At 39.6% G+C, this 25,020-nt stretch overlaps 1 protein-coding gene across 1 annotated transcript in view; it reads right to left on the minus strand.

Moving 5' to 3' along the window:
- The window catches only part of IPCEF1 (interaction protein for cytohesin exchange factors 1), a 41,149-nt gene extending 19,382 nt beyond the window's left edge, over positions 1 to 21,767 (minus strand). The window contains exons 1-6 of the mRNA XM_080615777.1: positions 21,763 to 21,767; positions 17,659 to 17,695; positions 16,826 to 16,995; positions 8,217 to 8,290; positions 6,524 to 6,595; positions 3,634 to 3,695 (exon numbers count right to left, since the gene is read on the minus strand). Coding sequence (XP_080471903.1) covers positions 3,634 to 3,695; positions 6,524 to 6,595; positions 8,217 to 8,290; positions 16,826 to 16,984 — 367 coding nt within the window. The 5' untranslated portion in view covers positions 16,985 to 16,995; positions 17,659 to 17,695; positions 21,763 to 21,767. The remainder of the gene's footprint in view (positions 1 to 3,633; positions 3,696 to 6,523; positions 6,596 to 8,216; positions 8,291 to 16,825; positions 16,996 to 17,658; positions 17,696 to 21,762) is intronic.
- Positions 21,768 to 25,020: the final 3,253 nt, after the last annotated feature.

Raw genomic sequence — 25,020 nt, forward strand, 5'->3', positions numbered from 1 at the left:
CAAGTAGCATGTTCTGGGCTGCAGACCACAACGTAACAAGTCAGTGTCTCCTACAGTGAAAATTAACTCACTTGTGGTAATGTTACACTAATTCAAGGCAATATTTTATTTTCTTTTTTTCCTTTTTAAGTAAAAAAAAAAAAAAATGGCTAATTTGCTATGGATGGAAACCATTTGGTGATGCAGCTCTTGATAGCTTCACAAGTAGGTCTGGGGTAGGGTTTCTTTATCCTTCCTTAGCAGCCTTTAAAAAAGAGGCTGCATCGTGTATAGTAGGAGTTAGGGAGACCTGTTGAAAGTAGCAGATGCTGTCTCTTAATCTCTAACCAGTAAGTTTTCCTGGAGGTAGCAACAGGCGTTGGTGTTTTGACTGCAATTTTGGAGAAAACAGATTGCTTGCATGGTGCTTTGGAAACCACAGAGCAACCCCATGAGAGCTGTCTGTCACCACATGGTAACTCACATAGGCACACTGTGCAGCATGGCAGTATACGTGCAGAGCTAGTACTAAAGTTAAACAGAGAACTTTAGCACTATACACCCTACTCATTTTTATTTTTTCAATATGAAGCAATCTGTTAGAGCCTGGCTGTCTTTTGACATGTGGCAGAGAAGCAGTTGTGTTGTTATTTCTGTAAACTACCTGTGCAGCATTTTCTCAGATGCTTTTATAAAGTGGATTAAATGAAGTAATAAACATTGATAAAATAAGACACGGGAAAGGGAAGGTGGTAAATCACTGCTTCCTATTCCCAAGCCCTGGCTGTAACCACTGGGTAAGATCACTTTCCTCTGCTAAATTTTCTGGGATGCATCAGCCTTTCCCATCCAACCTTTATAGGACCAAGTGCTTGCATCCTGCCCTGCACCATATGTGGAGGGTGACAGCGATCTCCCCCACCCAGCTGAGCTGGGGACATGAAAGGTTAGAATATACAATCAAAGCTTAATGAGGACAACGTGAGCGAATGACAAATGCCACAAGAGCAGAGGCTACCCCTGCCGTCTCCTCGTTAGCCAGCACCCTGGTCTGCCTTTCCTCCCTCCAGCGGCACACAGCAGCTTGTGCTGTCCAAGAGCAGCTGGGTCTCTCTGGTAGAAGCAATCCTCCAGCTCTGTCCCAGGTGGGCAAGGGTTGTTTATGTTCAGGGAGTACTTTGTAAGAGCTGAACTTCATGGGTTCACACCACTAGGAAGCAGTGTGTAGGCAACAGTCTCTGGGAAATCACCTGTGATTATCTCATATTTTAATTATAATGATACCTGCATGCTTTCTTTTTTGTCACTTTTATGTCATTTGGGGGCTTTCATAAGCACAGCATGAGGGGAACAAAGTTTTAAGAGAGAAGAATTTTACACATGCAAGAGAACTTTCTAAGCAGTTAACAAAGTGAAACAAAGAGATTTATTACTTTTTTATCCCATACTGTTTGCAGAACTATAGAGCTTTTTAATGGCGTAGCTACTACTCTGTTTACTGGAAAAATGTCCTGGCACATCTTAGCATAAATGACTGAGACTGGATGCAATAAGGCCTAGACCAAATTCTAAGATTCTGTTAATGCCTTCTTGAATAGTCTTAGTAAAGAGCTTATTGTTTCTACAGCTCCTGTTTTAGGCACACTGAAGAACTGAAAAAAAGTATCAACAGCTGTTCCTGATACTCTAAATAGGTAAATGGGGTTGGGGGGGGGGTTAAAATGTACAGAAAGTACATGAATACACAAGAAGTGCCATAACAAAAGCCAAGACCCCCCTGAAGAGTTATGGTGTGTGATACAGAGGGGAGAACCAGGTCAGCAGAAACAGAAGTGAATGTGGGTAATGACAGCATTTTTCTGAAATACAGCAATGCCTCTTCAGGGGCACATCCACCCAGGCTTGTCAGTGGGGTGCTGAGCCCACACGAGGCAGCTGCTGGAGCACCTGTGACAAAACATACGTGGAAAGACAAGGAGGTGTTAGACACCAGAATGAGTGCCTTTTTCTGAAGGGGAAATGAGCCACTGGTTTAAAAGCTGAAGAAATCTTGGCTATGTTATGTTTATTGCAGGTCAATTAGATAACCTGCTGCTGAGAGGATTATTTTGTATCTTTCTGTCACTTTTTTTTTCATTAAGATTAGTGGGCTGATTAATTTTGAAGTATTTTCTAACTCTTGATTCAGCCAACATGACCAATACTACATTTTTCTGAGGCTTTAAAAAAAAATAATTTGTTTTCATGTACAGAATTTTGACCATCCTCATCTTCCAACAAACTTGTGAAGACATAGACAACATATTTGAACACTTCCTTCCTAAGTAAAATTGCCATGTAGTTCTTGCTACATAGCCTAATACTCATTATTGACCTTTATCCTAACTAACTCAGACTGTTTTGATGCAAAACTGGGTTCAAAAAGGACACAGCATTTTGTGGGAATTTAGGGATGTGGAAATTTAGGGATATGGGAATTAGCAAGTTTCTTGACAAGAAATAAAGAGGAACCATGAACCAAAAACAAGGAAATTGATGAGACCTGAAATCAGTGATATTGTGTTTACCAGCCCCAAAGCTGCTTTTAATGGCAGAGTATAAATGGAGCCAGAATATAAACGGAGCTAGATCATACTAATCAACAATGGAATTACATGTCCAAAGCCTGGATATAAATCATTACAATGTTTGGGGAAATGTCAGAAGGGATGCAGTGATGCTTAGACAAAACAGGCTGTATCACCCATGTATTCATACCACTACAAATGCCAGTTACTTCATAATGACAGCTCCTTCATAACCTGAGCAGTTCTAAATAAGGTACTGGCTACCAGTACTCTAAAATTGGAGAGTCAAAAGGCCATATGATGATATATATTCCTCAGGTCAGAGTCCATCCCTGGTTTGCTAACTACACTAGCTAGACTAGCTGCAGCACTTCTTATTCTAAAGTAGCTCCTAGCGTATGTGTCCTCACCAGCAGCTTTTCCAAGGGCTCTGACAGGTGACTTGCTTTGTCCTCTGCCCAGATTTGTGATTCAGGTGCTGATATCTTCCCACCAAAAACTTCTATTAGGTCAGTGTGAAAATTAAGACAATAAATAAATTACTAGGGAACCTTTAAAATTACTCATTCCACAATGAGCTCTTGGGCTCGGCTTTGAAACAAATCGTAGGCTTCAGCACACCACTACCACCACACATACCTCCCTCTCTCACCCCCTCCAACATTGCAGTTGAAACCTCCATGAACAGAGGAGACACTAGGGGTGGGTCTACACTGCACAAAGTGTGCCCCAGCGTGTGAACTCCCAGGCCTTAGCACAACTTCTGTAATATACCTTACCAGCTCAAACCACAGAGTAGCGCATCTGTTTCTCTTTGCGCTTAGTAGGTTTACAGCAAGCCAGCAACCTGCCAGAAAGTAGTTATCTTTCACAAGATCACTGAGTGTCTCTCAGTGGCACTGTTTCTCACCACTGTTTCTTTTTCTGTGATTACTCTGTGCTGTGTCAGTGTCATTTCTCTGAACTCAGTTGGCAGACAGACCCAAGCTGACAATTTAAAAGAAAGAAAAGGGCTGACAGAAATTTGGCCAAGCAAAAACTGGGAACATGATGTAGTTTCCCACTGAATCTGCTGTTAGGAGCATACCTTCCTCATTCTTCCCGTTGGGTGCCTGAGGGTCTACAGCCATCCCCAGCTTGCTTAGCCACCTGTGTTTGAAACAAAGGGGATATAGAGTTAGGGATGCTCACATGTTGTTTAGACAAAGTTTTATCTCTTTCATATGTGTTCTACATCACCACATTCATTTTCATTAACCTGAAGACTGTGGTGAGCAGGACTAGCTGCCTGCGAAATCATCTTTCCCTGATCCTGAGAAAAACACTACTGATGACCAGGGAACTGCATTCGTGGAAGCTAAAGGAAAAGTATGTGTGCTGCAGCAGAACTTCAGTGGCTTAGTCTTGTTTTGAGGGGTCAGCTTTCACCAGAGTGAAGCAAAATGCATTGGAGCCACGGAAGATCATGTCAGCTGCCTTGGCCGAAGCTATCACAGCACAGTCTAAGAATCTAAGCCATTTAAAAACAGACTTTTTGACCATTCTATGCTGTTTTCTTCAACTCCGTATGTACTCCTGGTTTTGCTAAGTCTCACTTCCTGTGTTTCTTTAAGCTATTGATAGTTTTTTTTTTTCCACTTCCCTTCCTAGGTGGCTGCATTCTTCTAGTGGTAGAAACAATCCCTAGATATACTTTTTGTATATTATTTCATTCAGATCTATCAAGGCTTTAAGAACTTAATAACTGAAAAAGCTCAAGCCTTTCAGATTAAAACTCAAGGCCTAAATAGGAAAGTACGAAAGACAGGAATTCAGGTTCATAACTCTGAAAAAACATTGTGTCTGATTTTGATTCTACTGAAGGGATCTACTGATAGGAAATTTGCTAGTAAGATCATTGTCAAAGTAACTGGATTCTTAGACTGCAGTATGAACAGCAGAGCCACATAACAATTCAAGAAAACAAAGCGACATTTCTGCAAGAGTGGACTATTGACTTTCTTCTAACAGCAAATAGAATGATTTTTTTTTAATACAAAAATTGTAACAGGAAAAAAGGTTTGCTAAAATCAAGACTTCATTGACCAAAAGGTCAGACAGATTGCTAGGAACCACGTGCAATTGGCCGGGTAAGTGCATGTAGCTAGCCAGCACATGTTTACTATTCATGCGTGCATGACAATAGCAAATACATGCTAAATTAATGCAGAAAATGACTGTATTAATAAATCCACTATTGATTCAATATATATGCATGAAGAGTTACAAAAGGTCATGATCTGTCAAGCATTTGTGTGCACCAGTAACTCGACACACACGAATGCCCCAGTGAGTTCAGTGGAACCACTCACATGCATATGTATTTGCAGGACTGGAGCCAAGAGAACAGATGTCTTTTAGCCTGTTTTGACATACGCGTGAGTATGCGTGTACTTTATGTATTAAATGCATGCATTTTATACTTTGCCAAGGAAAACATTATCAGTTACAACAGTGAAGAATTAGTGTAGTGTAGTGTAAGCTGCTCTAATGCTAGGCTATCTAGCTTTAAGCCAAATTGATATTTCCTCTTGAAGTGGAGTTTGAAGAAAATCAGTCTGGGGACATAAGAGCTGGGACACCTGCATAGAGTTCAATCACTCACTCACATAAGACTAAACATTTCAAAAGTGTCGTTAGGACACTGAGAATCTCCAGCTGGGCTCCAAACTGGCTGTTGGCGCTCACTAATGTCTTCCATTAGCTCTAATTTTCCTTTTCCTTCTCCTTGCGTCCTTCCCTGCCTACTCTCTTAACCAGGGTTACTTTCCCTACAAAAATATTCCTGTCCAGCTGTCCCTCATTCTTAGACCATCTGAGACCTCCTCAGCCCATCTGCCTCAAGAACTTCTCACTCTGTTCAGGAGCTCTGGTAGGAAACACGGTGATATATAAATGGATGGTTATCTCTCCACTATCTGTATGCATCTACAGATTTATGAACATAGATATATGTACATACACTACTGTAGTATCGTACATCTCTGTATCTATAGCCCTTTTGGTAGGTCAAGCACGTTCTTTCAACCTCTATCTTTTCCTGCTGTGGTAAATATGTATGAGGTCTCCTGCCTGTAAGGGGAAAGAACAGTAAATGCCCTATGAAGAATCTCACAAAAATCACCAGAAAGCCATGATTAAAATAATGGATTAAGAAAGGAGCTCTCTTCCCATTTATACAGTTTTGTATCTGTATTTGGCCATTTAATGCAGTAGCATTATGAACGGACTGCAATCTGAAGTAAAAAAAGACAAAGAAGATATGAGATGTATACAAATCAGCCAGAACTGGATCAATAGCATGGAATGTCTATTTCTGATAGCACGGTGGTTTCTAAAATGGCAGTATTTGTAACTATTTTACTTCTTGATTCAAAACTGCGTGGATGAATTGTTGTTCTTATGGACATTTTTTGAAAGAAAAATGCTGATCTGTCATGAGGGTTGATTAACTGCAACATAGTTAGGCACCGAAATAAATGCTTACATACATTAGAGAATCAGCCCTTCCTATCCCTATAACCTTCCCTGTTAACTGACATGCTATTCAAAGTAGACACTATCATTTTCCAGCCCTAGATTATTTCTGGGACAAGACTATACTAAGCTTTTCCCTCTCTTTACTTTCTTTCCTCACTTGTCCTAAGGTGATGAACTTGCTATCAAATCCTAGCACCTCTCTAATGGAAAGGGATTTATACCAGCAAATATCATCAACATTAGTATCAAAATCAAGCTAATAATGTGATTCTGATTTCAACTGTCATTAGTGAACAAATAGCAGTAGGCTCCTTCTACACAGTGATCAGAAAATAAAACAGACTTAGTAATTCCCTGAATAACTTCATCAACAACCACTTGAGAGGGAGAGAATGAAATTTCAAAGGGCGTTCTCAGGCATGAGACAGGATGAAACATGGCCAGTCACTCCTACTTACGTGTTCATTTCCAGAACATTTTCTGCAGCAAAATAAAATGTCTTGATCTGTGGGTGGCTGATCTTAATAGCACTTCAAGAAAAGAAAAATAGAAGAGATATGAAGAAAACTAGCTTACATAAGAAAAAATAATAGCTGAATGAATTATTTAAAATATTTATTCACTCCACTATATTGATCCGGATCAGCTTATCCATCCAAATAGCTCTTTCCTTAAAACGCTAGTGTATTTTTAGCTTATTTCCTAGGCCACACATTATTTAGAGGATATAAACTACAGGAACCAAAAAGGGAGGAATAAAGAATAAAATGAAGACTTTCATTATTGCATTACATAATTCTGTTGCATGCCCACATCTCAAATACCCTGTGAAGTTTTTCTTCCTGCAGCTCTGAAAAGCAAAGTAAACTTAAAAAAAGTTCCAAGAAAGCACCAGGGCTGACCCAAGGTATGAAACAGCTTCCATGAGTGGTCAATCAGGCTGAGACCCTGCAGCATGGAAAACTGATGGTGGGGGGAAGGGACACATGTTACAATAAAATCACAAGTAGCATGCAGTGGGTGAAGAGTGGCTGACTCTTCACTGTCTTTTCCAAAACAAGTTTTAGGAGGCACCAAAAAGGCAACTAGATGACAGGCTGGAAACAAACAAAATGGAGATAGTCCCCTTCCTAGGTTTTAGTTGAACATCCACCAGTAAGACTTTCAGTCTTTTTTGTTTGGTTGGGGTTTTTTTCCCTAACATATATTCTCCAATCCAGATACTGTGTGGTTTCTGTCTTTTGTTCCTCATTAAGCAATTTATCCCATGGAAGCACACCCAGCTGACTCAGCAGTCACTCCCCACAGCTCTCCTAACTTACCCTATCCCAAATAAGTGATGAGCATGTGTTTCTCTTGCAATCACCTACAGCCAACAGCTGCAGAAGTGAAGGGCAACATTTTCCCATGGTCCTGTACTATATGACTCAACTTTGAGAAAACCAAATAGAGCTCCCCATATTCAAAATAGAGGTCCCCTTTCTTTGGAGGAGTCAAGCACATAGTTAATCTCAGTAACACCTACAGCTAATCACAGTGTGAGATCTCAATAGAAGTACAGAGGCTTTCTCTTGAGGGACAGGATAAAAATCCTGCTGAGCTTTGTAACTTTGAAGAGCAGCAACACCCCTCCAGACCTTTAAAGTGTACTCAGAAGGAGCTGGACTTCAGTGCTGCATATGGTGTTTGGAGAGAATATTTTGAAATGTGTACCCTGCCAAACAGGTTTGTATTCCCTGCACAACCAAAGGCTTCAAGTACAGCCCAAAGCTGCACCACTGAAGCCTAAAGAATAGTTCCAACTTGGAGGGAATCAGCATTACATGCGCTATTGTGGACCTCCTTACCTAAGAGAAGGTATCTGAGATGAATGGCAACTTACTCATAATCAGTGAACAAAGAGGAGGGGGAAAAAAAAGCATTTGGCATGCTGATCTACTTTTTTATTTGTAGTTTTAACACGGCACATCTGGCAGAGTGTTTTCAAAAATATTTTTGCGATATGGTTTTCTTTCAGTAGCTCCATTAATATCTCATTATTAATACAACACAGAAGAACTCCCCACAGCTTCATTGCCAGGCACTACTGAGATTCAATTCCTTGCAATGTTGTAAAAATCATACAAAACTGGAGGCAAGAGATAAACTTACTGCTTTTTTTTGCATTCAATTGCTCGATCCACACTAAAGTCTGGAAGTCTGATAAATCCTTCTGCTTTTTCAGCCTGCAACAAAAAAAGAAAAGGGGAAAATCAACACATCAACCAATTGGTAAGCTACCAGACTCCAATGTTCAACAATATTTAACATGCAAATGCTTTTTTTGAGAGCTTTTTATACTGTGAAAATATATGCTTATCACCATGGGGACAGATCACATCCAGTGTTTTGGCTGATATTTGGGAACAAGAAATATTCCTATACCAGCTACAGTTGTGCAAATCCTTGGTGCTAGAAAGCCACCACTCCTATCTTTGCAACTGGCAGTCGGTGAGCATGGGATTTGTTGTACACTTCTAGATATCAAAGTGGCTGCAAGAGGAAGGATCCTCAGCTCCTACAATAGTGCTGAGGTAGATTCCCTCTCCTCACCTTGAAGCATTTGTATCGGAGCACCCTTATCTAAGATTCCTGAATAAGTAAGTCATAAGTCTAGTCCAGAGACTGAAATTGTCCAGGATATAATTTAGGTTTGGATCAAACTAGGACTAAAACCAGCAAAAAGTTGTAGGAACCTAATTCCTTTGCAGCCACCAGTGATCACACAACTTCTTTCAACAAGGAGACCAGCCTTGCTTTGTGCATAAAACACAGAAAATGAAACTACTGAACTTCAGCTCTAAAACCAGAAGCCTCTTAAAAGAGATGGATAACATAAGAAAGGATGAATAAGGGTTAGATCATGTTTTCAAGCCTGGATATTATATGCAATCTCAAAAGAGCATTTGTTTCATTTTACAGCACGCATGCATTTTTCACAGATGCATAACAGCACCACATACAATGATCTATGTGTATTTGAAAAATACGTATCTGAAATAATGTGAATTCAGAAGTGACCCAAAATGATGCTAGGCAGAGATGGTCTCCCCTGGGTAATTGTAACATGGACTATTTTGTAGGCTAATTTATATACGCCTGTATGTAAGGCAGAGGCAGTATGAGCTGCTTCCATGCCAGGAGGTGAAACAGTGCAAGGGGAGGGTCCCATGCAGCTGAGCTCTGTTGTTATGAACACTGCAAACCAACCTCAGAGGGCTTTGACCACCCAGATATCACTCTTCTCAGAAATTTTCAGGCATGGTACAGGAGGTAGCAAAAGTCAGACAGACATTTACAGTACATTGTTTATGTGCAGACACCCGTTTCTGGATGGGAGAGGGTGTACAGAGCATTGGCACCTCTGTTCCAGGTCAGATGAACCCTGTCAGAGCAAAACTGAAGTTATCAGCCTCAAATCCCTGTTCTTGCTGCCTGCAGCTGAAATATCTTTCTTTACTACATCTATCTTTATTCACCAAATCAGGAGCAATTAGACTAAGACTCCTCCTAAGAGGAGCAACAATGCAGGCAGAAGTCTATAGCACATAATATCAGGAAAAACTGTACTTTCCAGACTATAGAAAGCTTTCATTCCTGAATCACATTTTAGCTGCTCCCAGCCCTTATCCCTGGGCACATTAAAATTCTAAAAATGTACACTGAGATAAAGCAGGTAAAATATACACAACAATTACAAAGAGAGAGGATAAATGAAGATGACTGACAGCTACTCAAGTCACATTATGCATGAATATAAAGAGACTATAAAAAACTGTTCATCAAGACAAGTCTTTGAGCTTTAATGCTCAGAAGCATGAATCTCTGAGAACTGCAATATGGAAACAGAATGGATATTTCAGTGGGTGGCTTCCCTGCACCTCTGCATATCTGTTCTTTGGTATGCAATAAATCACAGCTGGCATAACCATCATTCCTGCAGCTTACCTGTATTAAATTTACATTTTGCATCTTCACTAGTAAATGGTTTTGCCTGCTCCAGGACAAAACCCCTCAAAAAAAAATAAACAAAAAAGCCCAAAACACATTTGAGTGGTTTTAATTTGTTACTTTCAGTACAGAACCATGACGTTTGTCAGCATCTGGGCTGGAAAAAAATTTTGGGCTTGCAATGTGACTTCATTTGTAACAAAAAATTGCTTATTTATTTGCTATTCTGGGTTTTCAACTTTGACTATATTTGTATGTGTCAGACTTGTTTAGATCCTGGCTTGGTGAGCTTCTGTTTCCATTGCACAGGCTGGAAGTTAGTGAGAGTAAACGCACTCAGATAAAACAACAATTAACTAAAGAAACAAGAAATTAGGTTCTTTTAGAAGTCTTCTTTTTTTTTTTCTTTACATGTATATTTCAATCGATTACACCTTAAGCTAGTATTTCCATCCCAGATCCATAGTTACAGCAAGTATATAGAGATGAGCGGACGAGTAGGGGTGAATAAAGAAGGAGTCCTATTCAGGGGCTGCGCTGTACTAAAGATAGAGAATGCACTATCCTTCATTTTTGTACCGAAAAGTGTGGTCACTTACTAGACCAGGTGCAGCAAGAGCATTGATATTCCTGTTTGGTTCCCAAGACCAGCCTAAAAACACCAGAGACAACTCAAAAAGAGTTCATGAGGTATCAAAGCCATTATTACACACATTGCTGGATGAGAAATGTATTCAATGACACTTTTTTCTCTGCAGTACGAATCAATAAACCCAGCTTTAAAAGAGCAGAGATCCAGAAGACCCCATGTGAAGGAATATACCCAGGTACCTTCTCACCCATACACTAATAAATCCATGGCCTGAGCTAAGTAAGCCATCATGTGGGTGAGTGGGTTGACTAGGTTTTGGGGTGGGTTTGCCTTACATGTTACAAATGCAATCACAGCTTAGTAGCCACTGGTCTAGCTTGTATCCCACTAATAGCTTAGGGTGCTGCACAGCACTCATGAGGTGATTAAGTCTATGCAATGACATTAGATGACACTGTCTTTACTGTCGAGGTATACAAATGTTTGAATATTCAGGTTTTGTTTTGGACTAATGAATTATTAGGACCCTGTAAAGCCAGCGTGGGGACACTCACCTGGGGTGCTTCCACCCATGCAGAGATGGAACTCTGCATGTTGGGATTGAACCACTAACATATCCAACGACTATCTAAATTAGAGGATTACTGTCTAAATTGTTAATGAAAATAGGTCTGTAGGCCTTGATTTCAGTAATTTACATTTACCAGGCTTACTACAGAGAAATCTCCAGACTTCTTATGCAGTATTTGACAAGTTCCAGTTGGTAAAAGATTATGTTTTCGCATATGCATACTCTCTCAATACATTCAGACATTCAGATTGCGTATTAATTCTGGCTGTGATTTCACATTTGTTCATTTGTAGAAAAGTTTAATGTTCATTTCATTTTATGTATGAGTGAAAAGAAGGAGGTTAATGGTGTGATTTTTCTTTTTAATGCAAATATGCCACCTATATAACAAAAAATGGGGGTTTGATGGGTATGTAGCTCCATAATTATCAGAAAAGGGGAAGGAAAAAAAGAAAAACAAGTCATAACAATAAAACATTATAAGTGTTATTACAGTCAGCATACAGTGTTCCAAAGAAACACTAGGAAGACAACATGTGGAAGTCATCCTTTCAGTCATTCTTAGAATTAAAATGACATTTTAAAACATTAAAAGTCTATAGAAGTCTTAAATGTTTTCTTTTCTCCAAAATACTATCTTTAACATCACTTTAAGCATGCTATTATTTAACTCACACATTTCACTCAAACTTCCTTCAGATTTTATTGCAATGCTGTAAAATAGCCCTAAAAAGCTCAGATTGAAAGGACCTTGACTTATTTCCTATTTAATCAGGATGTTTAAAAGAATAGGCTGTTTTATCTCTTGTGGGTTTTATGCAGGTTAGCCTAACATATAAATCTGCACTTTTTGCTATGCCCAATTGTTATTGTTGAAATTGTTTCCCTACAACGGTCTCTGAAAATGCTTGAGGCAAGAAGAAAGTAACCACTTTTTCACAGAAAAAAGCTTTTCACTTTAAAAAGCTTTGTACATTTCTGAAATATAATGCATAAATCCACTGAAAGAGGCCAATATAATTTTTAGCTTGCCTCAATACATTGCCTGAATGTTGTGGCTTTAGGAGATTAAGTAAATAATTTAATAGACCTTTTTCAATATTTAAAGTGAATGTAATGGTGCAGAAAGATTTTTTTAAAAAATTATGGTGCAAAGTGAAAATATCTAATTATTGTGGAATAGCTCCAATCTGTGATTCAGGGCACTCCTCATGGCTCTCCATCACCGTGTTTCAGCATTGCCGCCAGAAAACCCAGCGGATGTTGGAGAAGCAGATCAGTCCTCAAGCCTTTTTAGTCTTTTTCTCTCTGCCAAGTACACCAGTGACGCAGCCTATAGAACTGTGAATAATCTGCGTCAGATATTGGACCAGAGGTCCCCAAAGCCCTTGGCATAATCAGCTGACATCAATGACTTTTTCTCATCCACATACGCAGCTACTGTAACTCAAAGAAGATTTCTGCTTTAAAAGACTGCAATTATACAGCTCTTAGTAAAGCTGTTGGAGTGAGGACCAATTTAAACGCGGTGAAAAGGGAAAAAAAAAGCCAAAGATAAATAGTGACAGTAGATCACAGCCTGGAACCCTTTGATTTTTATATTTATATTTCTTTTCAGTTGAATCCCCATGACAACCATCATTAACGCATCCTGTGAAACTGTATTTCAACTCTATCTGAAAAACCAGCTGAGCTATCCTAAAGGCCCACAAGACAGAGACATTTAGTCTTCTGACCCTTTTCAGCCAACAATATCCAACACAGTTGCAACAAGCTCAGGGAGCCAGGAGCCTGGGATTACACATGACAATCTTCCCCTGCCACTACTTTTCCTATGCAAGAGAGCTGATTCCCTACAGGGTTTCAGTATAAGAAGTAAAACTGACAAAGAGCGGATCACACACTGTCCTCTAAACACTTGTCTTCAAGACAGCTGCCTACTCGATAGAAGAAACCAAATGCTAACGAAGAGCGGTTGTCCAAGGAGTCTGGTGTTCTTGAATGCACCCAGAAAGTCTGACTGCTCAGATCCATTTTTTGACATTTTCTGTGTTTCCATTGCAAACTCATCCCTTCTCTGTTTTTTCCTAATCCGAACAGCTTCCACTTCCCAGACTGGGGGCACCTCCATGCTGTAAACAAACGTTTACCTGCCTCATGTGGCATCCATGTTTAATACCAAGAGCAAGCTTACATGGGAAGAAGTTTCAGGGCAGTCTACCAAAGCCTGCTGAGACTATCAGGGCCCTAAAATCACCATTCACGATACCTCAGCTAGCTGGTTGAAAGTTAACCGGGATTTGCCTGTGTGCTCTGGTTTGCCTTCAGTGAAGGAGAAGCTTGACTCTTGGTGTGTCTGATCTGCTGTTGCTGACCCTTCTCAGCATTTTATTATTTTTTCTTTTTTGAGCTGTGGCTTTCACAACACATTTTATGCTAAATTCAAGGAAATACCATCTGCAAATATCACCACAAGTGTCCTATATTGCCTCTCCCAGCTTGCCTCATCTGAAAGACCCAGAACCAGAGTGGCTTGAAGGCAAATTATATCAGTGACAGAAACATCCAGAGTTTTGGGGGTGCCTGAAGACACTTCATAGAGAACACGATGTCAGCTGAGGTTACCTACCCAAATTCAAGACAACGCACGTTCCTGTACAAATTCCACCCACTCCCTATTTTCTCCATCTCTGTTAGAAAAAAGGTCCAGCACCCTGTTGCTATGCTACAGTTGTCAGTGTCTGGCTGACTGCAGTTTTCACACAGCCACGAGAAAAACATGCTTGTTTCTCACAAGAATGAAACTAGTCAGGCAGAGCTACGGGCAGCCAGTGTGCCCTGTTTCCTTTGACCCCAGCACTGCTCCTCCACCATCACCTTTTGCTTCAGCCTCTATAAGAGGGCCCATCACGAAAAGCGTCAGGCATATGAGGAGCAGGACTTCTCCTTTTTCCACATAACTATGAACTTAAGATTGTCATCTTGAATGCCCTGTTGGGACAGAGAATTTATTTCGCTGAAGGCAATGGAAGTGTAGGCAGTATTAAAGCCAGATAGTAAAAAGGAATATCAAGCAAGTGATTATGTCACTGCTATTTCTGTTTCATCAATTGAAACATGAAAATATCTGTGAAAATACAACAGGTCTAATTCATCTCGGATATGAGACTGAGCATGGCTGTGATCTCATCAGTTTAAGCAAGCAGGTCTTACCACAGGACACCGCTCCTCCTTCCCACACCTCACCATTACTGACATTCTGCAAACAATGCCTGAATCTACACTTGTGCAGAGGCTGCACTTCACGTTGTCCAAGGAAACCTTGGGGTTTTAACATAAAAAGCGTGTGAGAGTCAGCAGAAGTGGAAAGCAAAGGAGGTGCTACCAGCTAGCGTGTTCGCAAGAACTGTAATAAGTGAGAAGTAAAGGCTGACATAAGCCAGAAGAATTCTGAACTCATATGACCTCTTTAGAGCATATGAAATAAATGGGAATGCGGTTGCCACCTGTTCTTCAGCCTTGTTCATTTTGGGGCAGTCAGTGACAGCCAGAAAGCAGGCATGAACTAAAAAGATGAGTTCACTTAAATGATAAATCTGGTCTAGAAGCACTAGAATCAGCATGACCATAGTTTCTCTGGATCCCGAGTGCAGATTTTAGCCAGGTCAGTGGACCTATAAGAAGCAGAGGACTTTGCATCTCTCCCTCAACACCCTTGTCTTCCCAGAAGGCAAACTTTGTATAGTCTTGCCTTATTTCCTCTCAGCTTGTTTATTCCTCAGAATAATTCCTTTCTGATACTTCCCATGTCTAAAAGGCACATCAGCCAGCCAGTTCACCTTGCCTTACACTGCTTGGACAAAAGTAGGGTATTAATGCTACTGATAAGGTTATCTGCCAAGCCATGTCTCTTTCCCTTTCCTCTTTCTCACATGAATGTATTTGACTTGGTCTTGAAAGGAAGCTACAGCAGACTATCACACCACAAAAACAACAGCCCAAGACCAACAGAGTTGTTTTCAGTTTTCCTCCCCAAAAGGATAACTAATCCATCTTTAAATGCTAGTCAGAGTTTTCAGACTGTTTTAAAAAAAGCAACACTATACCCACAGCTGGAGGGAGAATGTGAAATACTCTTTACATGAGTGAAGTTTTGTTTAGAGTTTGGGGATTTATTCTTTTTTTTTAATGTTTTAAGCCATTTTATTTGTTCCCCGAAACAGCAAGATTTTTCATGAGGATTACTGCAATAGAAATAAAACAATTGAGAAAAAATCCAGAGTGCATTTAATTTCATTAAATGCTAAGAATTTATAAGGGCTTCTTTAATTTTTCATCCTTTGCTGGGCCTGGGACAAGCTAATTTCCAGAGCAGCCCATCTGTATTTAGAGAACTTGTTGCCCATCCACAATTCCACACTGAAGCTGCTGAGTTTCAACCTATGCTGTTGCTGGTGTCCCCCATCCTCTGCACACCCCAGTTCTGGGCTGTCAGTCCATCATTTGAATGTGATGGGAGTTTGTTAGAGGTAACAGTGCAAGACAGCAAGGTAAAGAGAAAAATTATGCCCAAATCTTCATAGAATCGGCAAGACATCCTCTGCCCCATCAAGGCGAGCTGTAGCAAACAGGCTGGGGTAAAGTCAACTGATCTCTATGACTCACTGCTGCTTTGCACTCAGCCATAACCTCTCATTAAAGGGTTACTCCAGATTTCTCATTGCCTCTTTCCCCCATCACCTCTTTTCAGCTTTTAATTCCTAGTTTCTTCAATTGATTACAGGAACTCAGGCCTTGCTGTTCTTCATCTCAGATTATTTCCCACTGGCACAGAAAGTAGAGTAGGCTACTTGGGCTCGATCAGCAGGAAAGAAATGCTATCTATACCAGCTGTCCTGAGGGAAGCTTATCCTCTGAATAGAAAGCTGGACCTTGAATTTGAAACAGTGTAGGCCTGCAGATTTGACTTTCGGCATCAACTCATCAAAGCAAAAAATCAGTAGAATGTGGTAACATTTAATTACACTGCTCTGGATGAAACATCAGCAAGACCAGGAGTAAAAACATCACCAATGGACACTGCTTGTATCTGCAAACCTACCAGTATGAACTGGGCAGAGGGAGAATGAAAAAAAAAAAAAAGGGAAGAAAAAAGAAAAGCCGTAAACAAATAAACAGATTAATCTCAGTGTTGAAGGGGATTGAGAGAAACACAGGAGAGAGACTTCTCAAGATTAAACTAATTAGCAGTGAAAGAGTGTTCCTGTTTTGAGTCTTGTTAGCAAGTGTCTGCAAACTGCCAAACCCCAGAAAACCTTTCCCAAATTCAAATGCCACCAGTGCCTGCAAAGAGCAGCTTTAAAGGGCAGAACAGACAGCAAGTTAACGTTTCACAAGTACTTGCTGAACTAGAAAACACATAGTTTTCTGCATGTTTCACATTCACATAGACACTTCCCAGATCACAAGAAATGTCAGGACTGAGAAATAAACCCAGTTATCTGCACATTTCCTGGGTGCATCTAAGTTGTGATCCCTGCTTCCCTTCTCTTGGTCCCAGCAGATCTGTTTGTCCAGCACCCGGAGCTGGATGAACGGTGTACTCACCAACTGACTGCTGTACCAATACAGCGATGACTCCTTCAGTACACACCAGAACTTTTTCCATTTGTTGCCGATGAAAGCTCCTTTTTCCTTCTTTTTGTAGAGCCATCCTTGGCAATCGGCTTGCCCCAGCTCTTTACACGATATCCTCCGTCGGCTCATTATAAAGAACCCTGTGCCATTAAAAACACAGTGTTCTGCTTGTTTAAAAGTGCATCACACCAGGAAAGATGCCAATTAAAGATATCAACCTTACTTAGCGAGTAATCTCAGCAAGTCACCCAAGCATATCTTAAAATACACTTAGAAATCATTCAGTTTTATAATGGCTGTGACAGTAACATACCGTCATTTGAAAGGCATTCTGATATGCAGAAGCAAAATAGTAAGCTACAGATAAAGCAGATACTAATTAATGCTAAATAACAATACATGAGTTTTTGTAAATTACCAATATATCTTTTGATCCTTTTAAGAGAAGCATGCATGTATTTGCTTTCACACAGCTGCACTGAAAAGAATGCATCTATTAAGTCAGCTAGAGAAAACTATTATGCCAAGTACATGAAAATCGCTAGTGTGTGTGTATGTGCAGGCAGCTGATTCTACCTCACTGATTTTCAGCTTTGATTCAATTAACATACCACAAGGATTTAGTCGAAAGAAACAGCCCATTGTCATTTTTCTCAGAATCCGTGCAAGAATCAGTGGAGTTACAAAGCAGGCTTCCACGACCTGAGTAGCAGTATAAAATCCTCACCCTCCCAAGAATAAGACACTAAGAAAATACCAAAAAAGAAACCCAGGAGAGAAAAGAAAAAACAACCTCTCATTACCTTGACTTTTCTTTTTTGTCTTCTGACGCAAGGGAACCTGTAAGAAATGCAGGAAGGAAAGAAAAGAGGAAATTTCAGATTGTGTTGCAACATTTGTGTAGAAAGGGGAGGGGGAAGCTACAGAAGGACGTGGTGGTGATGCTGGTGGTATATGCAGGATGGAAATGCATAACCCACTCACTGCTGAAGGCACGTTAGCAGCTGAAGCATAAAATGTGTTAATTAAAATTGATGTATATATAGTTGAGCAAGAGCAAATGTAACTATTACATGTCTGTCTACCAGTGCTTCTGGTTTCACACACATAGGCAGCTTCTACTTAGCTATATGTTTGCCTGAATTGTATTCTATTTTTTAACTTCTAAACACAGAAGTCAGGACTCCAGCATTTTAATGCTTCATTACACTCTACGAGGGGGATTTACAAACATGGGAATATTAAAGATATATGCTAGGAGTCTGATTGTCATTTATCTCATTCTAAGATATTCTGAAAAAAAAAGAAAAAACAAAAATTTTTTTTTCCATTTTTTTTTATTTAGTGCAGAGAATGTATTTCCCCTACATAAGACTTGCAGAATATCAGAATATTTCTTAAAAAGAAAAAGAAAGAAAAATCACACAAACCTGGCAGTTTATCCAAATTGTTAAACATACATATGCCAGAAGTTTGCCATTCCATGCATGAGTTTTAGTCACTGCAAAAATAACACAATTTTATTATATTTACTTATTTGCAGTCTATGTATTTCATCCCACATAAAAACATAGAAAATGAAACTAAAAGAGAAGACCAGAGACCAAAAAAGAGGTCACTAGAAATATAAGGTCTGACTTTTGGAGCAAATTCTCCTCAGACAGGCTGGTTGCTCACTTGACTTCTCATTGCTTCAACCTTTCCATCTTTAGCATGGGAACAAAAGCATTCACCTTTTTCCATTTTTAGGGAGGTTTTGAAGCCTCCAGAGGACAAATGTTGGATAAGTGTATGTTGGATAATGTATAATTTAATATGCCAGCCACAATGTTGCTATGCAAAGCCAGTAGCTACCTGATCCGCTGCAGAGCTATGCTATGAACATCCTTAATGCAGCCTCTCTGCCTAGCCAGACAGCTTTTCACAAAAACAAAACCCCATTTCATATAATTACTGAAGGATCTGATGGCTCTTCTAACAGGCGCATTAAAGGTGAGTAAAGCTACACCACCTGGAAACAGAACAGACTGCTGCCACCAGGGTTTACAAGAACTAGAACCTTCTCTAACCAGTGATCTTTGCAGCATGCATCACAGAGTGCAGAACCGTGGATCATGGTTGTGTGCTTATCTGTGCCTATTTGAGATGACCTGAACACTTGTGGGAGGCTTTACCAGGAATGAATAATCCCAGACTCCTGCTTAATCATCACATATTCTTTTTTCCTTTTCTCCTTCTCCTCCTTTCCTTACTTTTTCCTTAATTTTACCACTGCCTCACTCTGACTATTCTCCATGACAACAGACAAAGAAAAGCAATGAGAAAACACATCAGCGCTATTAGAGACTCTGCTATTTCCCCATCCTATATGGTTCACCCTTCATGTCTTCATTCCAAAGAAAGTAACGTCCTATTTAGGACACACAGAAATAATGTATGGCCTCAGTGAATCAACGAGTCACATAGTCACACTAATTACTTTCCTTTAAAACTACCCAAAGTGATATTAAGAAAAACAAATATGAATCAGCTCTCCTTGCACAAAAACTGTGTAGTGGGGCAATGTCATATCTTTGCCAGGATACTGAAGTGGGATCATTTTATCTTTGACCAATATAAAGTTGTACAACACAAATAGCAATACTGAGACAGGATGTAGCTCTCTGTTAACAACCGAGGAAGTAAACCTTTCCACTAACTTTATTAATGATCTAAATTAAAATAACACAGTCTATGCCTCATCTGTCAAGAAAGGGTTAATATTCATATTATGTAAACTAACTGTTAGGGTCCACTTTATATACAAACTGAAGGAAAAACTGATTGCCCGGTAAAAGCAAAAAGAATTTTACAAATGTGCATTTATTATTCAACAATAATGATGGTAACCCTGCTGCAAGTTGACAGGGGTGATGAATCCCCATCTTTCATATTTTGTGGGAAGAGCTGGGAAAACAATGGGGGAAGGAAGGGCAGTTTCCCCAGCCAGCACGGTGTCTAGTTTGCCTGGATAAAATCAGTGACAAATCTGTAATAATATTATTGCTGAGTGAGATTTTGTGAATTAAGATACATTTCTGGTTGTCTTTCCCAGTATTCCTGAAAGCTGAAGTAAATTTTTGACAATTAATCCTAAACCTGGAATTCAGCAACTTTTAAATGTTTTGTTTAGTGGTGTTTAGAAACCCAGCATCATCTTTTAAACAATAAAATACCTGGTTTGCTCCACACTAGAAACATCTAATCCCAGACTGCAGCAATGAAATCCAGTGTTATTCACAGAATTGCGTTCCCAAATATTGTTGATTTTTTAACAAAAAAATGCAACCTCTTTCTCCAAAGCACCAGTGTTTGAAGTCAAGTATTTTATGAAATAAAAAACCAATTTTCTGTAAAAACTGTTTTCACCTTAAACCAATAGAAAACCTATACTGAAATGAATCCAAGGCAAAATTCATAAAATGCCTCACCAGCAAAACTGGACTTAGCTTTCCGCAAGAATGCAACACAATATGGAAGGCAACAATCTCTCATTTCAGTGACCTTGGGTGAGCATTAAGAGATACTTTTGAGTCTCACTCTTAATAGAGACATTAATGCCAACACAGAACAAAGAGAAAACAATGAAAGACAGAGTTATTACCAGTATAACCAGAGGTATTGACCACGGGTGTAACAGCAGCTTGAGATGTGAATGTACGGTAACTATGAGACAGTCACTGGAACAGTCTGAAACTGAACCAAATCTCATGATTCTACTATGCTTCTGACAACGGTAGGAGGTTCTCTATAAAGCTCAATTTCCTGATAACAAATCATTTATTTCACTATCACAGGTTCAACAAAAAACTAACAAACAAATAAACAAACAAAAAGATAGGATCTCTTTCTAGTTCTTCTTGTTACCAGGGAAAATCTTAGAGCAATATTCCTCAGAAAGCTCTGAAATAAATGCAAAATGTTACAGCTATTTGCATCTTCAGAAGGGTTGTAATTTTTTTTGCAAGGCTGGCAATACTGGGTGGGTTTTGATCTTTTTGGTAGGTTTTGGTTTACTCGACGGTTGAACAAGATGGAATAGTGATCCTGCAGGACAGTGCAGGCTTCAAGCTTGCTATCCGTTACCCTTTTGCATGGCAAATACACCCATGAGCCAATTGCAAAGGGAGCTGTACAACCAAGTGTTGCTCACAGCCACATCAGTGCCAGGTGGGCTCTGCTGATGAGTAAAGATGTACCAGAAAAGTGACAACTTCAGCGAGAGACCTCTGTTAATTTACAGAGTTCCGATTTTTCCACAGAATCACAGTATGGTTGAGCTTGGAAGGGACTTCAGAAGGTCATCTAGCTCAACTCCCCAACTCAAGCTAGGACACCTACAGCCAGACCATGTCCAGAGAACTTTTGACCATCTCCAAGGATAAAGACTCTACAACCTCTCTGGGCAACCTGTGCAGTGCTTGGTCACCCTCAGAGTAAAAAAGTATTTCCTGATGTTCGGAGGGAACCTTGTCTGAGCATTTCTGTGTTTCAGTTTGTGCCCGTTGTTTCTGGTCCTGCCACTGGGCATCACTGAAAAGAGCCTGGCTCCATCATCTTTGCAACCCTCCTTCTGATATTTGCATGTATTAATAAGATCATAGAATGGTGAGGGTTGGCAAGAACCTGAAGATGATCTAGTTCCAACCCCTCTGCCATGGGCAGGGATGCCTCACACTGAGCATGTCACCCGTTTAATTCTTAGAGCAAAACTGGAGCAGCCTGTGGTGATTTCACCACTTGGCCTGGCCCATAAGGAAGATCTTGCTGGGACATTGATACTGTCTTCTATGATTACAAGGATGCCATCGCAACGTACCACCTCTTCAGCTGATCAGTAACCCTGGCATAGCTTCAGTTATACTTACAAGAGCATTGCCATCAGTTTCCATGAATGGTTTCAAAGTTTACTGGAAAAGCTGTAAAAAGAGAAAGTATAGTTTACTTAAGCTCTGCATTATACTTTCATATAATGGAAGTCTTGGCAGTAGAGTAAAAAAAAATGTATTAATACCCTTTGAACTGCCAATTTCTACCCTCCCCCCTCCACCCACCCCCTCAAAAAAAGGACCTTTTCCAAAGGTAATGCTATGTGAACTGATTTTACTGATTTAGAAGTCATCCAGTGATAAGGAACACTGACACAAATCCATCCAAACTTTTCTATGAAATAAACAAAATAAAGCTCATGGATGTGATTGGGGTTTGCTTTATGATTGGTTGGGTTTTGTTTTGGGTTTGGGTTTGGTTTTTTTTGTTTGGTTGGTTTTGGGTTTTTTATTTATTTATTTATTTATTTATTTATTAGGAAATACCTCAATATGTAAAACAGTGGTTCAGTTGGGTTTTGTTGTGGTGGTTTTTTGGTTCATGTTGTTTGGGGTTTTTTTTACTTTCGAAGAAGTCTAGATTTTTATTTCCACTTTGGCTGAATAATTCCCAGTATTTTCTGGGAATTCTAGTTAGGTAAATTGCCAACTTTCCTTAACAGGATAAGATCTCATACTGGACTACCCATTTTATAACAAATTGTAATTTTCTGTTCCAGATAGAAAAATCTGTGCAGTCCAGCAGTAGACAGTAGTGTTTATTTTCCAAAGATACACAGAGTTAGTAGCTATCCATTTAGGTGACAGTTTAGGTGATTTCATTTGATATACATAAACAATAGTCAACTCCCTGTGTGATTGTCCTTTGCCTGGTAGAATGGACATGTGACAAAAGAATCAGTGCAGTGTACAAGATAAACATACCAACTTTTTAGCACAGCCAAGTTCCTAGAAAACTCACCCCTTTGCATATGAAAGAATCATTGAGTGAAATGGGAGAGGATGAAAAACTCTGCTGAAGTGAGCAAGAAAGGATTTACAGAAATAGAGCCACACTTCTGAAGAATTTCTAACAAGAAATTTTTCCTGTTGCTAGAACAAGTAATTTTAAGATATGTGCTATTTCTCATACATATTTGTTTTAGTTTGAAAATAAAATCTTAAAACAGAAAATAAAAACCCACCTACTGGCTTCCAGCAATTTCAAACCAAAAATAGAAAGGCAAACAAATACATATTTTTCTGGCTCCCAACTGTTTCTGTTGAAAAATAGAAAGAAGCACTTCCTATAAATGCCTCAAACTGAACTAATATCACGATAAGGAGAGATGTTATGGCAAATAATTTCAAGGACGTTTAGAAATCATAGCATAAACAAGAAGAGGAAACACCTTTAGTTATGCAAGAAAATTAACATCAAGGCTAAAATACTGAGCCAGAAATCAAGGGAATAACAGACCAAATTACAGCAATTATTGTGACACATGGCCTTTTTCCTGTCATTTCTTGTGTGCTTTGGGTTTGGGGAGGGTGGGGTGTAATTATACAAACTACACAGATTTGAATCAGCCACGGTACCAGGAGCAGGAGAAGCGTTAGTTAACTGACAAGGAAAAGTTTCCACCTTAGTGCTTTGTGCCAAAGGAGTTGAAATGGATTTCAGCAGAACCTTCTCAGTGACTAACTCAAACTTTTAGTTAGTTTTCAGAAACTAGATAAGAGAACTTTGAGCTGTCATCCTATTTTCAAAAGCAGCATTGACTACTGCCTTGTTCTAGTTAAAAGTGTAATTTATTATTCCCTATGCAAAGAAAGATATAAAAAAAATTTAAAAATCACAGGTTCACTGCTGAAATAACTTGCATACACATAACTGGAGTTTATTTCCTCTGAGTAAATCCAACCTGAATGAGATTAGTTACACTGAGAAATAGCATTAGAATTTTTATGTCTGCTCAAGTGTACTCAACTGTTGCAAAGGCAGCATTTCAGAATGACATACCTGTTTCTCTCTGCATTACAGTAAAAGAAGTGTTTCCTTTCAATTTTCTGCAGGAGCACTGTGGGAAAACCATCTATCCTTTCTAAACAGTACGAATTAGAAGGAGCTGGATAAATATGGCCACTCAACTAGAGCTAATCTATATCCTCCTTACCAGGTGGTACAGCATGAATGTGCAGGGACTGTCTCTGGGAGCCATAGCTTTCACACACACACACCACCACCCCACCCACCCACGATAATCTCCTCCCAGAAGCTGTAGTTAGCATCCCCTGCTGAGCTCTGCCCCTCACATGCCCTCTATGCAATGGTAGGTGGTCATACAGTGACAGCTCAGGAGCATGCCCAGGGCTGGCAGGTTTGCTGGCAGGATTGCTTTTCAGCCAACAAAAGCTACACTTGAGCTCAGGAGCTTGGCAAGCCAGCGAGAGTTTCGTAGGAGACATCACTGAAGTCCATACCACCAGGAGTGTGTTCCAGTTCCCAAATGAAAGAGGTGCAGCATGAGAATACTTAGCTCAGACCACCTCATTTCATAGCACTTAGGGCACTCATGTGCATATCCTTGTCCTGACTCAGATGGACATTGAATTTGAAGATGGGTGTCACCCCACAGATGTACCCTAAACACCAAGGTGAGGATGTGGAATTCCAGCCCTCTTCCTAAGCATCTCAATTTCCAATAAGATAAGACCTAGGAACAGAAGGAGAAGGAAATCATCCAGCCTACAGATTAAGGCACTCGTGGTAAATTATGCACCAGAATTGCAGCCTGCTTCAATGGGCATTCAATTCACTAAAATTGCAAAATGGAACAAACCAAAGACAGAAAATAAAACATAGTGAAACCTATTCCACCTCAAATGGCTTTATAAAGGACAATCCAAACTTGGATCACTTCCTGGAGAATCAAACATAATTGATCTACCGGTTAATAGCAAAGGGCATGGATTTACGTTATCTATTTGTAAACCATACCTAAATATCTTTGGCTTTTCTTAGAGGTGCTTGAAATATTTAGTATCAGCCTGAACTGAATGCAATATGTCAAAAGTGGTTTCAGCTAAAATATTTCTAATTCCAATTTATTCTTTTTTTAACTTTGATTCAACAACTGAACTATAAATATCAGTTTGAACAGCCTTATTAATCCCAATTCACTCCTGCTCTTTCAAGAAGAGTAATAAACAAGTAGGTACATGAGTAATAGCTGATGCAACAAATGTGGAAACACAGCAAGTCACTTATCAGAAATATCTTGCAATCATTTCCATTTGACTACATCATCTCTTCTG

Source organism: Psittacula echo, assembly GCF_963264785.1.
Source record: "Psittacula echo genome assembly, chromosome: 4".
Classification (NCBI taxonomy): domain Eukaryota; kingdom Metazoa; phylum Chordata; class Aves; order Psittaciformes; family Psittacidae; genus Psittacula; species Psittacula echo.